General features: G+C 50.2%; 1 protein-coding gene across 1 annotated transcript; it reads right to left on the bottom strand.

Annotated features, from left to right (window-relative positions):
* Positions 1 to 952: 952 nt before the first annotated feature.
* Positions 953 to 12,110, bottom strand: FGF16 (fibroblast growth factor 16). Its single transcript, XM_036402197.1, has 3 exons — positions 11,834 to 12,110; positions 5,580 to 5,683; positions 953 to 1,971 (listed from the first exon to the last, which is right to left on the bottom strand). The coding sequence occupies exons 1-3, from the start codon at positions 12,108 to 12,110 to the stop codon at positions 1,726 to 1,728; spliced, it is 627 nt and encodes a 208-aa protein (XP_036258090.1). The 3' UTR covers positions 953 to 1,725.
* Between the last annotated feature and the right edge of the window lie 1,426 nt (positions 12,111 to 13,536).

Raw genomic sequence — 13,536 nt, 5'->3', positions numbered from 1 at the left:
CACTCTGGACAAGGCAGTTGTGATAAGGAAAAGCCAGAGCCAGCACAGCTGTAGTTGTTCAGGTTTTTGCACACTCCAGAGAACCCTGTTTGCTGTCAGCCTCTCCTCGTGCTGCAAAGTGCCTGTGCCTCTGCAGCCACACACTCCTGCTCCCACCATGCCAAAATCCCTCTCTGCTGACCACAGGGGACAGAACATGAGCTGGCATCATTGCTGGAAGCCTTCCCTGCAGGTCTGTGACATCCCAAGCAGGCAGCAAGGGCAGATGTGGCACAAGTGTCACTTGAGGGCCTGTGCTGGCACAGCCAAGCCTCCCCCATGAGTGTCCCTGGCCTGGCCTGACTGGAGGAGGGCTGTGCTCCCTGGCACTGTCAGGCACCAGCTGGGAATATGGGGCTGGCTCAGGGTTGCCAAATGTCATCAGGCTTGCTGAGCCCAGCTGGAGGCAGAGGAAAGGTGACAGGACTGTGGGGCCAGGCAGCTTCTGCAGAGGAAAATGCCACACAGCCATGAACATCCCCAGAGCACTGCCTGCAGCACGGGGGTCACCCTCATCCACGGTTATTGCCTAAAAGTGACGGGGTTTGGAATTGCTGTTGTTGCTATTTCTCCACGGATTTTTCATGGTGCTGCAGGTAAATCTCATGCAAGATGTGCTGGTTTTATTGCAGGACTGATGGGTCCATCCAAAACACAGCAGATGCTCCAAATGTCTGTCCTCTTGCTTTTGAGCAGGACAGTAAATCCACAGGGATGCCTCATGCCCCAAGGAGACCGAGCTGGTGCTTCCCAGACCTGTGATTTGATGTCATCTTCCTGCAGGAATCTGGGGCTTAGGTAATTGATCTTTACTGCACAAAGCCCTTTCAGAGGTGGATTTATTGTTCATATTGCTGGGGAAATACCAGGTTAGTTGTTGAAGAGTGCCAAAAAAAAGGGCTGGCAAGAAATCTATAATATAAAGACAATTTTATTGCCGATAAGCTCTTAAAACTCATTTTTTTTTTCCTGTTTCAGTAGGACCTTATTCTTCCTGATGAAAATCTGGTCATAGCATCTCTCATTAAAAATAAAATTATTTTGAAATAAATAAATATATAAAATAAATATCATATACATTTTATAAATAGTTTTGTCCTTATGCACAGTATCCATGCTTACATCTGAATAATGTTCCTTGCCCCATTCCCACCCCAACAGCAGGAAGAACCCCACAAATCAGGACCAGTCCATGGAGCATCATCCATGTAGCAAACTCCCAGGCTGCTTAAGCAGGGCACCACTCAAAGGCTTTTCCTTAGCAGGGAACTATCCCAGCTCAGCAGCAACATCTGCAGCAGTTCTGTGGTCTTTGTTTTCTTTTCTTCTCTTCATTTTTAGGTTGTTTTGGGGCTTTCTTTTCCCCAGTGATCAGGTTTGCTCACCTGCTCGTTCCTTTAAGCAACCATAACATTGAATATTCAGCCTCTCTTGTAGCAACCGGGTAACGAAAGTGAACGAAAATGGAAGATTAAATGTAGGGTTCCCTCCCTTCCCCTACCCCCGCCCCATAAATAACCCAGGTTCGATATACACTGGAAACAAGGAGGAACAGCAGTGTCTGAATTCAATGTAAGTGCTTCCCTAGGTCATCTACTCTTACAGGAATGATGGAATGACTATTAAAAGAGTGCTCTGGGAAAAAGCTCGGGAGCCCAAGTATGTACACTGCCACTGCAGGAACCATCACCTGTAGTGGAAGAGGTCTCTGTACATGGCAGGGATTTTGGCAGGGTCCACAGGCCGGGGTAAGAAGTGGGTGAACTTCTGGTGTCTCTTAGTCCTGTACCCCTCGCGGGGGGAGCCGTCCTTGTTGAGGGCCACGTAGTACTGGCGCTCCGAGTCGGGGTGCTTGTACAGCGTGGACGCGTACGTGTTGTACCAGTTCTCCTCAAACTGCTCGCGGAAAACGCACTCCCGGCTCAGCTTCTTCTGCCGTGGGGAAACAGAGACACACTCGTGTCAAAACGGTACAGGAGAAAACATTGCCACCATTCCTTCCTTTGTTTTTCTAGCGTTTTCCCCATTGCCTTATCCTGGCTACTCTGAGGATGAGGACTGTGCTGCTGGGGATGACTCCCCTGGATGAGAGCTGGAAATGGGCACAAGTCAAGAGCCAAGGACTTCTGGAGTTGGAGGAGGAAGGAGACAAAAGCAGGAGAAGGTGGGCATGGATTTTGCAAAGGTGTTCTATGAGTAAATCAGACAGGCACACAACAAAGCTCCAAACCTGTCCAGGTGTGAGTTTGAGCTTGCTGGGGTGGTCATGGACACATCCCCCTGTAGCAGCCCCCTCCAAGGTACCACACAGCCCAAATCCCCTCTTTTGGGTGAGAGAAGCACCAGGCAGCACATCAGAAAGGTTCTAAACAGGAAAACAGGAGCAAGCACTGCTTTGGAAGTTGAGGGCACAGAGGTGGATGCACTGAGATGGGAATGAAAGCATTGCTCAGGATTTCCTCTCCTGGAGTGGCAGTGAGCTGTGATGGGAGGCTGTGACAAGACCAGAGGGATGTGGGATGTCAGACCCCAGGGAACATTTAGGGGGGTGATAGGTGATGTGATGAGGGTGTGTGGCTGCTGCATCCCATGCTGGCATGGGGGTACAGATGGCACTGGTGTCACCACAGCCACAGCCAGCCTTCCCATCCAGCCCTTACAGCTGGGAGCTCTTGGCAGTGGCTGTTTGATGATGGACCTTTCATTCATGTCCAGCGCTCCTTCCCTCTCCTTCCCATCTCCATGTGCCAGCTACAGGGATGTGCCTGGCTGCAGAGGGGAGCAAGGCTGTCCCTCTGCCCCACAAGGACACAGGTGGCTTTGCCAGCCCTGCTGTGCTGTCACAGAGGGTCCAGCCATCCTATCCCATCCCACAGGGGTACTGCCAGGGTGACTGGGAGCCCTTTCAGCTGAAGGGCAGCCTGCAAATGTAGAGTGCTCTAATATTACAGCCACTGTCCCTCCACTGTAAACTATCTGGGCAGGGAATGTGTCCCCTCTGAGGCACACTGAGTGCTCAGTAAATGTTACTGCTTGCAGTAGATGTGTTTTGTAACACAATCCAGGAGCTCACCTGTGCTCAGAACCTGTTTTCAATGTTTTGCTGCTAATTAAATAAAACCTGAGGTGAGCTGTGAGCCCTCCAAAAGTCCTAGGCCACAGCCTTGGCCATCTGAGACCCAGGGAACCGCGGGCTTCTCTTCCCAGCTCTGTCAATAAATACAGGCTGGGTTTTTTCCCTCCTCTCAGGTGCCATCTACTTGGAATATGTTGGAACCTGATGACTGGCTGAACTCTGGCAGCTGCTCTGCCCCCATTCCCCCGTGCTGCACTGGGCACTTTGGAGTACAGTGCTTGTGGAAAATGTTTGGCGAGTCTGGGGTGATTCTGCAAGGTGTGATTTATTCCTTTCCAAGCCCTGGGAAGTCCCCACTGAACCTGACACCACACAGGCAGCAGGCAAGGTGCTGCCCATGACTTTAGCTGCCCTAAGTATTAGTGGCATTCCTGAAATCCTTGGGGAGCTTTACAGCAATGCTGGCACGAGGCAAACAGGGACAGGAGGAAAAGCTCTGTGTCCTGAGGGGACTCCACGTGTCGCTGTGGGGATGGCTGGCCCTGGCTGCATCAACACAGGCATCAGGCAAAATTGGCACAGAGGGAAATAATAAACTTGCTGAAAATTTAAAAATACCGCTGTACTGTGATCTCCCAAAATACCATTGTAATGCTAATGCTGTTGTCAGGCGCTGTTTTATGGACCTTTAATTAAGAATACTGTAGTGGCTTTTGAGTTCCAAAAGCCATCATTGTACAACCCACGTGTCCCAGATTTTCAAACTCCAGGGTTATTTGGGGACCTGGCTCGTGACGCCGGCAGTTTGGAGCAGCCTTTTGAGTGTGTCCCTGCAGCGTCCTGCCTGGTGCACAAGATCCCAGAATGGTTTGGGTTGGAAACAACCCTAAAGATCACCTCATTACAGACCCCTGCCATGGGCAGGGACAGCTCCCACGACTGTCTTCAGGTCAATTCTGTTTCCAGATTCAGTGCTGTAAAATGTTACCCTATTTTTGTTTCTGTGTTGTAACATGAACACAGGATCTAGAATTTAATTAACCCATCATGAAACTCGATTCACAATCAGAGCTGCAAGGTTTGAAGGCAAAGAGGGGGGGATGCATGGGCTCATGTTCTCCAGCAGGCACGAGTGAAAACTGAAACTCCAGGAGCTGCTGAGCAGCCTTAGAGTTTGACAGGAGAGGTGCTGCTCTAGCCCTGCTTTCTGAAGTGTGCTTCAGGAGATTTTGTGCTTTATGGAATCCTGCTGATTTTTCTTTTCTCTATTTTGCACATTTTTAATTTAACCACTCTCTCTGCATTTAACTGCTGTGCTGGGCAGAAGCTGTTACAGAAATGAGGTGGGAAAAGAACAGTTATTGGTGCATGCAGTATTTGATGATCAGAGAATCACAGAGTGGTTTGGGCTGGAAGGGACCTTAAAGCTCATCCCTGCCCTGGGCAGAGACACCTTCCACTATCCCACACTGCTCCAAGCCCCATCCAGCCTGGCCTTGGACACTGCAAGGGATGGGGCAGCCACAGCTTCTCTGGACAACTATCTCATATTAACATCAGCAGCTGTGTCTTAAATGGTGGAAGGGTCTGTGGCAGTCTCAGGTGGAAATGGGACAAGGAAAAATGATCTAAACTTGTGGTTTGCCAGTCAAAGGTTTTCTTACAGCTTCTGTGTATGCAGAGTACATGAGTTTTAACTTGTACACTGAAGCTTATCTGATGGTGAGAGGAAGTGCTGCCTTCTGCTTTGGTTTAAAACCAGTTTATTTGATTTAATTTTATTTTTACTGTGATCCACCCTTAATTGAGCTAAATAATTAGGAACTGAGTTAACCTGTAGGAAGCACCTCTGCCCAGCTGTTAAAACCTGGCATTTTGACTGTAAGTCATAACACTTAACGAGTTTACACTTGGGGTTTTTAGTCAAAACATGGAAAATTTTAGCCTGAAAATGGCACTTCTAGGAAATCATGACCAGCAGCCCTAAACTCCTAAAAGGAGTTACAGAGAATTTTACAATAACACTCAGGATACAATTTCAGCTTCTGTTGGTTAAAGAGCCATAATACAGAGACAAGACCTGCAGATAGGTGCAGACCTGACCATGAGAGGTGAATACAACTGATGTGTTACTCAGGCTGGGAAAACACATTAACAAACATGGCTTTTTGCTAAATGTCCCCCTGCCTTTACCTGGCCACTGCCACACCATTTCTGAAAGGCAAAACCTCAGTGTGATGTCTGGGGGCTGGGCACCACTGGGGGCTCCCACAGCAGGAGTGAATCCTCCCTCAAACCCCATTTCCTATATATCATTTATGTTAAAACAGCAGTGACATCAAGGGTAGGATGGAGATCACTGGCACCCAAGGACGTGGAGGGCCTGTGCCAGAGCAGCTTTGTGGCACAGCTGAGGCCACAGGCTCCAGTGGGACAGGGTGGAATCAGCCCAGCCTGAACTTACCGACCCATAGAGCTCGCCTCTCTCATTCATGCCGAGGTAGAGTCCAGAGTCCACCCCACGGATGCTCACCAGCCCCACTGCCAGGCTAATAAACTCCAAAATCCCTAAAAAAGAAAAAAAACCTGCAAATCATACAGAGGAAAAAAAAACAACACCAGGCTCCAGCAACAAAAACAAACCAGCCATTCCCAGTAACAATAGAGTTCTTAACTCTATAGTCCCATCTGTGTGCAATCTTCTGATTTCCAGTCTGGGCTTCTCCCCAGCATTGTGAATTTGAGTTGCCTAAGAGGGATTGTCTTTGCTAATGAGAAAAGCTTTGCAAGGTTTTGCTGGTTTGGGTTTGGATTTTTTTCATAATTATCACCAAGAAGACAGATGTAGAAACTTGGGCCTGGCCACATGCAATGTCAGAAGCCTGTTACCATGCTAGGTTTTATTCTTCACCAAAACAAGTGTTGTTTTGTCTTCTAGAATAAGATGATTGTCCTACAGGTTTCAAAGTCATGGGTTCAGTAAGAAGAAGTGAAAAGCACTAGAAGAGATGTCTGTGAGGACTATCTTCATCCTGGCACTCCAGTGGGATACTTGGCAACCCAAAATGTATATACAAGCCATAGGGATAAAACCCAGCTTCACAGCACACAGGTTAAAAACACGTCTTCCTCTGCAGCCTTTGGAGTCAGGGAAGTGCCAGTCCATTCTCCATCACCCCCTGCCACTGTTACTGCCAGAACCCCCTCCTGCCCCCTGTGTCCTGCTGCCTGTGCCAGCCTCCTGCCTCTCCCTAGTCCAGCAGCATCTGTCCCAGCCATCCCTAGCCCTGCAACAGCAACTGTTTTACCCATGGGCTGCAGCCTGCTATGATGGTGGCAGCCCCATTTCCTCTGGAAAGAAACAGGGTCTGGCTGCTGCACCCCCACAGCTGCAGCTGTTTCAGTGGGGGAAAGACTTGTAACAGGAGAACCTTTGGTGAAGCACTTACAAACAAACAGCCTCTACCCAACACCACAAGTGGTGGGGACCTTCAATCTCCCCAGGAAGCCTTCCTGAAAGGAGTGGTGGGACTGTGTTATTATGGATTTCACACACTACCTATGTAGAGGTCAGGATTAATTAGCTGGGAGTCAGAAGGAAGCGGCTTTTCCTCATCTCATCTGATGTTCCATTGACTGGAGGGGAAAGTTGCTCTAACCTTTAGCGTGGCTCCAGCTCTCCTAATTTAGCTCCCAAAACATCCAGCCTTGGGCAATTGATGCTCTGATCAAGTTACCTCCCAGAGCTCCTCTTAAAAGTATTGCCTTGGTTTTAAGGCAACGCGTGACAAGCGGCCACCTGAGCCAGCTGACTTCAGTGGCAGCCACAGCTCTGGGTCACCCCACAGCCTGGGGCATGGATGTGACAACTCTCAGATGACACTGCATCACTGCCTAAATACAGGACAGCGCCGACGGCCATGGACACCCCTGACCCACTTTGTGCAGTGCAGACTCATCCTCAGGTGCTGGCAGCCAAGCTGGCTGCAGGAATTCCTCCCTACCCTCAGGCCTGTCCTCCTTCTCCCCTGCCTGCTCTGGGGCTTGTGCATCTAACCCAGCTAGGGGACACGAAATACGGACTTGGGAGTGGCAAGGCCTGGAGGCAAACAGGGAAGCAAACACCACAAAACACACTTTATGGACCAGAGCAGACATTTTACAGGCTGAAATATACCCAGCTACACATCCTTGCCTGCAGAAACATCAGGAAGAGGCAGCATAGGCAAGGAAGGCAGCCTTTCCAAGCCAGACAGACACAGACCCTGGCTCTGCTCTTCTCAGTAGCTGTTGTGGTTTCTTAGATGAAAATAATCCCAAACAGGGAGGAGAGAGGTGCAGGATGAGGGGTGGTTTCCTCCCTTCACTGCCCACCAGTTCTGACATGAGGGAGTTACTGAACTGCTGAGTGCTTTTTCCCATCTGCAGACCAGAAATTAGCTCAGCCACTCTTTGAAAAAGAGGGAGTGAGGAAAGATGGACAACTACAGGGAGTGTAAAAAGTAAAGCAGGAGTACACAGATACACCCAGGAATGGGGGAGTGTTTCCCAGGCTGGAGACAAAGGAATATTCAAGTGAAACATGTCAAGTAACTGGAGAATGGTAGGTGGACCTTCCTGTAGCTATAGATGCAGTCCTTAACATCAGAACTTTTTTTTGTCTCCTGTCACTTCTGAGAAGCAGGAAAATATTGCTGGTTCCACTGAGAAATTGAGGGATGTCTAAGGCAGGGGAACCCAGATCTTTTCTTGACTATGCCCACACTCATACAAAGCACACTCCTGCTCTGTATGAGGCACATCAATCCAGGTCTCCAAAGACCTGGGAAGGACCAAGCCAGGAGCAGCATCAGCATCTTCCTTCTCTGAGCAGGAATGAGACATCCCTCACCTGGTGCAGGCTGGGAATTTCAAATGAAATTTCTTCCAAGATGTGCCCATGACAATCTCTTCTGACAACATCCCTTGTAGTGTTCCTCTTTTCTGATCTCTGAGTGGCACTTGGAGACATGCATGGAAGATGACTGTGTTGAAAGAGCATTAAGAACGTAACTTGAGCCCACAAAAGTCAGGAGACAGAGTGAAGGCTGAAAATATGTGGGCGGATATCCATCCTGTCCTTAACTCACTCCAATTGTAGACAAAATTGCAGCTTCGTACATCTGATCCCCAGCAGCACAGGGAGTGGCCACTGGGGCCAGCTCAAGAATTCTCTTTCCAATTGTAGCGGTGTGTTTTTGTGGTAGAACATGCTTTTGTTTTTTTCTTTTGCTTTCTTTTTTTCTTTCCCCCAGGACTTGCCTCTTTTTTTCCTCACTTTGATTATTCATTCTCTTTGTTCCTTGAGTCTTTCCAGATAAGACTTGGAGAGATTTGATTAAGACCCTGACTGGATTCATTTACCACTAAAGCACTGAATAATCTCCTGAGCTTTGCCATGGCCAGACCCACACACTCTCGCCTTACTCTAAACCATCCCTCAAAGAACAATTCTGCTCCTTGCACCTGTCTCTTCTTACATGACTGTATTCAGGAGCTGGGGTACAGAAACATCAGATGTTGTATTAATGGCTACAAACCTAAAGCTTTGGCTAAAAACCTCAACAACTGTTCAGCAACAGGTGCACGATGGTCTGAATGTCAAAATTACAGCCAAAATTTCTCTGGGGGTCTCAGCAGCTTCTCTAGGAATCTGTGTAACATATCCATGAGCAGGTTTGTACCCCAGAAGAGCTTTGTTTTCTGCCTTTATTCATCTGCAGTGCAACCTCAAGGCCTCTTTCCCTCCTCCACTGCAGTGAGTAGCACTGCTGGGTTCACTTCTTTAATGCTGCTGTAAAAGAGATGTGAGGCAGAAAAGGAGCAGTTCCTCCTGGAAGTGATTTTCCCAGTAAATTTCTCTCAGTTTCATTCTGAGAAGGATTGTCATGGGGTACTAATGTCAGTCCAGACCCCCTCCAGATTTTGATCGTCCTTTATTTCTTTGTAGAGGAAGGTTCTGGGTAGATGCAGTGAGAGAGATAGATTTTGGAAAACACTTTATCCTTTTGGGGGTGACCTTGCCAGAGCTGCCAGTTGAGAGAGTGAATTTGGGCACTTCTGTAGTGCAAGAATGAGCTTTCTTCCAAGAAATCTAGAGGGCTTTTCCACATCTTGCATTAAAGCTCCTCTAGGAAAAATAAGCTGCACTCCATTGTTCTTGCAAGAATCTGTGTTTTTAGAAGTATAAAATATCACATTCCAGTAGACAGGTGTGATTTAGGAAAGCTCCAGTCCTTGACAGATAAGAGGCAGTAATTCCAGTGATTGCTCAGGCAGTGTGGGTGGATGATGCCAGCACCTCCCCATGTCCTACAGTCACACCCCCAAATGCTGTGGTACAAAAGAATCTCTCCTTTTAACCCTCACTGTTGGGACCTTGGGACTGCTCTGCATGAGAGGGCTTTGGCTATTTCCCTGTCTGAAAGATGTGGATGCCTTGCACATCTGGTAGCTTTTGGGATGGCTGTGCATGGGAGGGTGCAGATACCGCCTGTCCTTTCCTGAATCCCTTCCAAGTGAAGTGATGGGGATGCCAAGTCTGGTTCTACCCAACATCCCACCTGCAGCTGGACACGTGCCTGGGCTGTGGCATCACAGCCATCCATGGAGCAACTTAATGATCTGCTCATGGTACCAGCAAGCACATTCCAGCCACGTGGGCTTGATCCTGGATTTCTAAGTATTTCTCCAGGTGCTTCAAGATTTAAGGCAGCTTTAAAGTGCTTCCCTGAACCCCTTGTCCACCTCTGCACCCCTCACCACAGCTTTGAAGTCCCAGAATCGCTCAGGCTGCCTATTCCTGTTAGAAGTTACTTCTTTCTGACTGTTGCATGCAAAATTTAGGAATGCATCGATACATGACATCCTAATATGAACCATACCAGTAACATTGGAATTTAAATATTCATGGCTACTGAACGCAGATGGTGAATACTGTGTGCCAATACATTATTGCTTTGAGTCTCTGCTGAAGCAAGGCTTAGTCCAACTTGATCTGAACGCAAGGATTCCAGTCTAATCCTTTGGGGCTTTGTCTTGCAATTACAACAAATAACTATTTATTTTACACCGCCTCTGGGAAAACCCTGAAGCAGAAAACTATAATATCTGAAGTCTGGTCTAGTTTACGGAGCTGGATGTGGACTGCTAAAACACTTAGGGAATGCCAATGTTTCGATTTATTGAAATCACTGTGCAACTTAAACTTCAGCGTGCAAAATCCATGAGAAGTTTTAGCATGTCTAACATGTTTTTTCCAAGTTGGAAAATATACTTGCTTTACTCAATCTTTATAAAAAATGGATCTGAAACAAACGCTGCCATTTGAAACTGGCTGTTTAGTTCTACAAAGGTAAGGAAAAAGAACTGATAGACTAGAAACACTACGTGGCATCTTGAACTAAAACCAACCAGATGCAATGGGTTTGCTTTCAACTCTTTGAACGTGGAAACCCATCGTGTATTACAGCATGAAAGGTTAAAAGATGGGTGTTTTCAGGAGGTAATTAAAGAACGCTCGCCCCACGAGCATATTAATTAGTACCTGACTCTGACCCGCGGGTTATGACTTTCTTGTTGATTTAGGCAGGGACATGCCATGCACACACCTGGTGTTTATGGAAAGATAAGCTTCCCCAATTGTTCCAAAAACCTGCCTTACACCTCCAACAATAGCAGCGGCAGCACTTCCCGGAGTATCAGAACTGACTGCTTGCAAACAAGTAAAGGCAAAAAAAGAATTCCTTTCACCGAGGAGTTAAATCACTCGAAAACTATAAAAAGTCTTGCGAGCACGTCTTGCAACCTGTTGACAACATAGCTGAGATCACTGGCATGGGACTTGTTGATAGCTTATACAGACACCTGCACTAGATGCTGGAGTAGCGGGAATTTCTCTTACTGTGCTCAAACTGACTGCACTCTTTCGCCTGTGGCTTGGGATGCATTTTTTGAAGATTACATATAGTCTCATTAGAGATCACTGCTCTTGTATGCCACTGATACAGGCACGGCATTCTTCCAGCTGTATCCCGGGCAGCAAGGTAAATCCACGGTGCTCTGCCTATTGTTCCATCTTCTTTCTTTCCGAGGTCCCTTAAGTGTTTTTCCCTCTTCAGCTTCCCCCTTTCCTTTCCAACAACCTTTCCAAACCCAGCTCCCGAACCCCTCCAGCCAACAGATCTCTGCCCGCTTTGGGGAGACGCTCTTCTAATCAAAGTCATGCATGTAAAAGAAAGCAGCTCACAAATATCTGCAGACGCCAGAAAGGAGGAGTTGTTAAAAAAAAAAAAAAAAGAAACAACTAAAAAAAGCGAAAAAGCGAGGAATTTCTTTTTCCAACTTAGGAATTTCCAAGAAATTCCAACGAGGAACGTCTCTGTTTTGTCTCCCTCACCACTAACTTCAGAGGCAGAGCTAAAGCTGGTCACCGTCCTCTTTTTTTCTTTACTAATTTTTTTTTTTTTTTAGTTTTTCTTGCAAAGGCACGTTTTAGTGCACCTGCAGAAAGGCTGAGCGCCGGGAGAGTAGGAAATTGGAAATAAAAACTCCCGCATTGCTGGGGAGTGAGCGCATTTGTTTAGGAGGCCAATTATATCCGTCCCGGGATGATTTATATTAGCGGGGTAATTAGCTGTGCGCGCGGGGCACCTGCTCGGGCACCCCCCGGCCCCTTACCGAAGCGGCTGTGGTCCTGCCGGGTGCCCTGCACCGTGCCGTTGGGGAAGATCTCCAGGTGGAAGCCGGTGCGGCAGTAGAGCTGCCGCCGCCGCAGGATGCCCTTGAGGTGAGCGAAGTCGGTGGGGGAGCCCCGCTGCAGCCGCCCCTCGATCTGCCCCAGGCGCTCGTTGAGGAAGCCGGGGGAGTCGGCGAGGGGCAGCCCGGCGCCCAGCGCGGGGGGAAAGCCGTGCAGGTCGGGGTCCAGCGCGCCCAGGAAGCCACCCACCTCGGCCATGGGCGCGGAGCGGAGCGGCCCCGGGGGCGCGGGCAGAGCGGCCGCTCAGAGCGCGGGCTGCGGCCGCCCGGCCCCGCGCTGCCGGCCCCGGCCCGGCCCCGCGCCGCCCGCGCCTCCCATCGCTGGATCCAGTGTCCCGCCGTCGGATGCGAACTGCACTTTATATACGTACACACTCCCCTTACATTGACATATTGGATATTTAAATGCAAGCCACACCTCACTGGCATCCCCTTTGGCTATTGCTTCCCTCCCCCCCCTTCTCTGATGCATTTGGCTTTTTTTTTTCCCTTTAAAAAAAAAAAAGGGAAAAAAATGAAGAAAAAAAAAAAAGAGCCCGCTTCACTCCCTCTTTTATTATGAAAAAAATGGCAGGAAAAAGCTACACATCGCAGTGAGGCGTAACAGCTCTTGGCAGGTCCCCGCCAGCCGACGATGAAATCATGGAGCCCCCGCACGCACCCTCTCCCGCACCGCCGGCAGCCCCGGCCCCGCTCCCGGCCCTGCCCGGCCCCGCAGCCGCGACCCCAGACCCCGCACGGGCCGGCTCGGTCGGAGCCCCCGCGTGGGTCGGTGGCCCCGGGGCTGTCGGAAGCCCCAGGTCCGTCGGTGCCGCCACCGCCTCAGCCCCGAGCGTGCCCCCCACCCGCCACCCCCCGGAACGGACACGGTGGAAAAAAACAACACGTGAGGAGAGGGTCGAGACGCGTTTTTCAGCCGAACGTGTAAAAACGGAACGCGATCTTTCTGAAAGCCGATCCCACGGGCTATACGGCCGGGTTACAGCCGCCGGGAGGAGAGGGAGCCCGCGGCGGGGCCGGGCGCTGCTGCTCGCTCTCCCTCCCCACCTTCCCCATGTTGGAAACAGGTGTTTCCGCGCTCTCCTGGCCCGCCGACACCGTATCTGTGCCGGCAGCTGCGGCCGCGCTGCAGACAGACGGAGCCGGGCGGGGCGGAGCGGAGCGGAGCGGGGGAACCGGCGGGAAGCGGGCACAGACGGGCCGGGAGGGACCCAGGGCAGGGAGCGCCCCCGCCCTGCCCGGCAGGCGGCGCTGCTGCTCGCGCCGCGCCGCCCCGGGGCGCTGGGCCCAGCGCGGGTGCTGAGGGGGCCCAGGTGGGCCCGGGGCTGCGATTGTCGTGTTCCTCGAGCGGGGTGCCGCCCGCGCCCTCTGCCGTGCCCCGCCAGGGGACGGAGACCTCACAAATAAACAACCATTGCAAGCACCCAAAACTGCCCTCAAGCCACCAGCCCGCTCTGCTGCAGCGGCTCCCCCGGGTGGCATCAGCGTGCAGAGCTGAGGCATCGGTGATATCCACCTCAGCGGGTCCCCCCCACAGGTATCCTCTCAGACAGTCTCTCCCCTCAACAGGTCCCCCTCATCTCAGCGGGCTTTTCCCCTTATCTGGTCTCTTACTTCAGCAGATC

This window comes from Molothrus ater, chromosome 14, assembly GCF_012460135.2.
Source record: "Molothrus ater isolate BHLD 08-10-18 breed brown headed cowbird chromosome 14, BPBGC_Mater_1.1, whole genome shotgun sequence".
Lineage (NCBI taxonomy): Eukaryota > Metazoa > Chordata > Aves > Passeriformes > Icteridae > Molothrus > Molothrus ater.
The sequence above is the reverse complement of the archived record's forward strand: the minus strand, read 5'-3'. Positions and strand labels throughout refer to the sequence as shown.